This window comes from Tupaia chinensis, unplaced genomic scaffold (assembly GCF_000334495.1).
Source record: "Tupaia chinensis unplaced genomic scaffold, TupChi_1.0 Scaffold000255_1, whole genome shotgun sequence".
Taxonomy (NCBI): domain Eukaryota; kingdom Metazoa; phylum Chordata; class Mammalia; order Scandentia; family Tupaiidae; genus Tupaia; species Tupaia belangeri.
In genome coordinates this window covers 1501890-1506312 of record NW_006159735.1, presented here as the reverse complement: position 1 = coordinate 1506312, position 4423 = coordinate 1501890, and the positions used below count along the sequence as shown (strand labels likewise).

Sequence of the window (4423 nt, the reverse complement as noted above, 5' to 3'; positions counted from 1 at the left end):
GGTTCAGCATTCCGATTAGTTACCACGGGTGACGAGAGAATTGTGCAGACCAAAAACTCCAAGTATGTGTTTCATGCATGTAAACCTACTAATGAGAATGGGTTTTGGCAGAAAGCGAGGCATTGATGTCCCTGCCACCAGAGCTTAGGGCCGCTTGTTAGTATTCTGAGAGCTAGAATACAGACACAGATACACCTTGGTCTTGATAACATCCTCATTCCCAGGCCACAGATACGTTTGCTAAACAGGAAGTTGAGAGGAAGCCATCTGGAGAGAAAATGATATATATAAGTGGCTCAAGAGATCTGGCAATTTGGGGCTTCTTTGCAACTGTGCTGTGACCTCCCACCTTTCTTTCCCCATCTGTGGGATGGGTATGGTGCTTATGCACCGAGGTCGTTATTAGAAATGATAAATTTGAAAATGTCTGGTGTCGTTTGTGCTATAAATATACCTTGCTGCGTGGAAAATAGGCGTTTTTAGCTGAAATGTATAATGAGGTTAAGCAGGGAACATCAGTCGTTGGCAGCTGAAGCATTGCCAGGGATGGGAGGTAGGAGGAGGGGCGACCAGGTGCTCAGCAAAGGAGAACAGAGACACCATCTATGAGGCGGGCTCGGCAACATGGTGGAATGTTCAAAACAAACAAGCATAAAATAAACGTTTGGATGTCTGGCCTGAATTTTGAAACAAATAGGGGGATTGGAGATGGGCCTGTGCTTTTCACACGGCAGGCTCTGCACTGCAGTCCCAGGCACCCCCTGAATTCCAGCGGGCTGGGCCTGGAGAAGGAGTGAGGCCTGAGCAAACCATGCCCATGTGGGTTTCTGCTGCTGCGTTTGAGAGAATGTTACCTTTGAGGCCGCAGAATGGTTAGAAAAAAGCCAGACCTTGGAGCCAACCTGTCTGGCCTGGATTTTGGCCTTGGCCTTGCTAGTCTCTCACTATGTAACCTTTAGCACAAATCCTCTATCTCTCTGTGCCTCAGTTTCCTCCTCTACACAATGGGAGAATGACAATACCTGTCTCGCAGAGGTTGTCGGGAGGACAAAATAAGTAAAAAGGACTGCGATGTGTAGGAGAACACCTGGGATCTATGTACATGTGCATGATGAGGTCCTTGCCTGGCCTTGTGCAAGGCCAACACATGGCTGAAAAGAAACACGAACTGAAGTGGTTAAGGAAAGCTCACCTCCAGAGGAATGAGTGGTTAACCACAAATGGTATAGTCATTTCCAGAAAAGAGGCACCAGCTGAGACAAGGAGCAAGTGTCTTAGCCGGAATGCTAAGCAGCCTTGACTGGGCCTCTGGCTGTTGTGGAGGGCTAAGTTTTGTCCTCATGGATCATCTTGAAACTTGCAATCCTAGCGGTTGGCATCCTGGAGCTGCTTGCTTCTCTCGCGCAGTCTTTCACAGAGTTGTTCACTGATGCTGTACCTCTCTGCTCTGCAATCTTGCAGCTCATTCCTCTCGTATCTGTCGGTTTGGGCACAGGAAAAATCCCTGTTGTCCGGAACTCGCGCGTCATGCCTGTGTCCTGCCTCACTGCAGTGTGTGGGCAGGTCTGCTCTTGGCTGCACGTGTCTTTCAGAGAGGCTGGATTTCAGGTTTTCAGAGCAAGTGTCTTTAAACCCACTGGTGAAAGGAGACAGCCATCATCTGATGGTTGGCGTTTGCCAAAATGTGGCCTTAGAACAGAGTGAAGTGATGGCTCCTGGCACGAAACCCAGTCCCCCCTGGGCGTACACCCAGCCTGAACAGCTCCTTTAAAACCAGAAGCAATTTGTCATCTTTTGATTCTCTTCCAGCACTGTCCCTGTCACAGGTAGATAAATGAGGCTGCAAATGGGTGTCCACATGCAGGATCGGCTAATCACAGTGGTTTCCTGTAGAGCCATCACTTCTCAAGGGTGGAGACACAGTGGGCCGGGGCCCTGGCTTCATAACTGTACCCATAAGCAGATTTTCTCATCGCACACTCTATTTATATGCACGAAATGCTTTCTCAGAATCTCCCAGCCTCCAGTGTGCCATTGATAGGTGCGTTTCTCATTTCAGAATCCTGAAATGAATCATACATTTTGAGCTCAACATTTTGTGTCTGTAGTTCCACAGAATGCTACTAATCAAATCAATGTCTCAGCAAAAGCCAACAAGCATCCCTGAATTAAAAATAGACAGGGGTTGGACTTTTTGTTCTAAAACGCTTTGATTACAGAAAGGTGGATTCGTTTCAGTTCCTCTTGAGTTGCGTGCTCTCTGCGTGGCTTGAAAGATACCCACAGGGTTTTCTACAGAGCCCGCATGGTTACATCTAACTAACAGCACAAGGTTAGATGGTTCCTTCCCAAGGAATTAGTGGGCAGAAGAGGCCTCCTGACCTAGCTGCCAAAACAGGGGTGACCCCGACAGCTCTGTAAATGAAGAACAGGCCTGTGTGGCAGGTGAGCTCCGCTAACCAGGGCGGGCCTTGTGCCCATGCCAAGGACACGAATGTGTTGCTGGTCTGGCCGGATAGCTTTGATTTCTTCTGTGTCCATAGGTCACATCCTTCATCCCCACAGCTGCTGGATTAACCGGGTGTCCACCATCGCAAGAACCCAACTTGAGTTCATCCCAACCACAAGTTATCTGCACTGGTGGTACTCCAGTGAGTCACTGAGCATCATGGAGACGCCCCGAGGAGGAAGAGCACGGTGCATCTTCTCATGGCAGGGTCTGCTGAGCAGGGGCCAGATTCTTACACAGCCAAAGAATGCCAGCAGCCGTAAGAAGTTTATGGCCAACTCTTAATTACCTATGATATTGAAAGAGAAATTTAGCATAAACTTTAAAATTTAAAAATAAATCTCCTAATTTAAGCGTTAGCCAGTGATTTATACTAGAAACCTTTTGGGAGAGCGTAGTATTTCCTTTAATGTTTTCCCAATTAATCAGTCGTTTTAGTGAGTGGCCAAATAACCCAATAAGCCTAAATGGATAATTGACCTCGGGTCAAGGCGTCTCGATATCCCACATGGCTAAGCAGTTCGAATCTCGGACCTGGCACCTTGAAAGTCATACCAGGTGTGTGTGTGTGTGTGCATGCCCAAAATCCCAGAAAGAGAATGGAGAAGAAGGGGTTGCAGCATGGCCAACCCCTCAAGGGGATGATTTCTCACCTTCCCCCTCTTTCTCTCTGTCTCTCCAGCAAGTGCACACATCCTATAGCAAAAACTAAAAGAGAGAGAGATGGGTCTGGCTCTTCTTCCTGTCTCCGTTCTTCATCTACAGAGTGTGTATATTTGCTGCACATCTGCTTTCTAGCATTGGGGAAGGATTGACTGAGTTTATGAAGGTGGAGGATCTGGGAGCTCGACCATAGTAAACACACTGTACATTCAAGCAGTTATGACCGATTTAGACTTATAGAAGGAGGAGGAGAAGCCCCTTGTGAAAGATGTGGAAGCAACAGAATAGTTTGTTCATTAAAAGACAGGCTCATACCTAAGTGAATCTTCAAAGTAATTCTGCCTTTCATTCATGGAGGAAATCACATAATCTTTTTTTTTTTTTTAAGCTTAAAAGGCTGAGCCAGCTGCACATGATATATTAAACCCACACACTTAACTTACTTTAAAAAGGTTACTATTTTCAGAGTGTGATCATTCCTGGGGAAAACACACACACACACACACACACACACACACAATTTTTGGTATGCTTCCTGTCCATAGAAAAGAGTTACATATAAAAAAATAATTTCCATTCCTTGAATTAATGTCTTCAGATTCCTGCACTCTTTTTAAGCTTTGTAATGAAACAAGGGATGGGAGAACAGTGACCTCCTCCAAGAAGGCATTCCTTAGCATTCCTCTTCACTGCCCCAGAATTGACAGTGCCTGACAAATAGCAGGCACTCAATCAATGTCTTACGAATGAATGAATGAGTGAACGTATGAGTGAATTATTTAGATGCTTAATTCTTCAAGTCAGTGTTGCTCAACCTGTAGCCATGCATCAGAATCTCCTGGAGGTTTTGTTAAAATGCATATTGTGAGGGCCAGCAGTTGGTGTGGTGGTTAAGGCACTTCATTCCCACATGACCAACTATAGTTCAAGTCCCGATCTGGCAGCTTGAAGATCATGCCAGGTGCATGTGCATGCATACCCAAAATCCCAGGAGGAGAATGAAGGAAAAGGGGTTGCAGCATGGCCATCCCTCCTCTAGGAGGTGATTTCTCACTTTCTCTTTCACTGTCTCTTTCCAGCAAGTGCACACACTCTATGACAAAAAGCTGGGGGGGACAAACAAACAAAAAAAAACACAGATTGTGGGCAGGCCCTGAGACAGTGGCACACATGCATGCATGTCTCAAATTTCAAAAGGATGGAAAATGTTGAAGAAATTGCGATGTGACCACCCGCATTAGAGGGTGTTTT

At 46.2% G+C, this 4423-nt stretch overlaps 1 protein-coding gene across 2 annotated transcripts in view; it reads left to right on the top strand.

Annotated features, from left to right (window-relative positions):
* LOC102495698 (ataxin-7-like protein 1) overlaps window positions 1-4423 on the top strand; it is a 125579-nt gene that overhangs the window by 116767 nt on the left and 4389 nt on the right. The window contains exon 3 of one of the 2 annotated variants that reach the window (XM_027772127.1): window positions 2544-2797. The exons of the other annotated variant lie outside the window; for it this stretch is intronic. Coding sequence (XP_027627928.1) covers window positions 2544-2794 — 251 coding nt within the window. The 3' untranslated portion in view covers window positions 2795-2797. Of the gene's footprint in view, window positions 1-2543; window positions 2798-4423 lie in introns of those variants that run through there. 2 annotated transcript variants of the gene reach the window in all.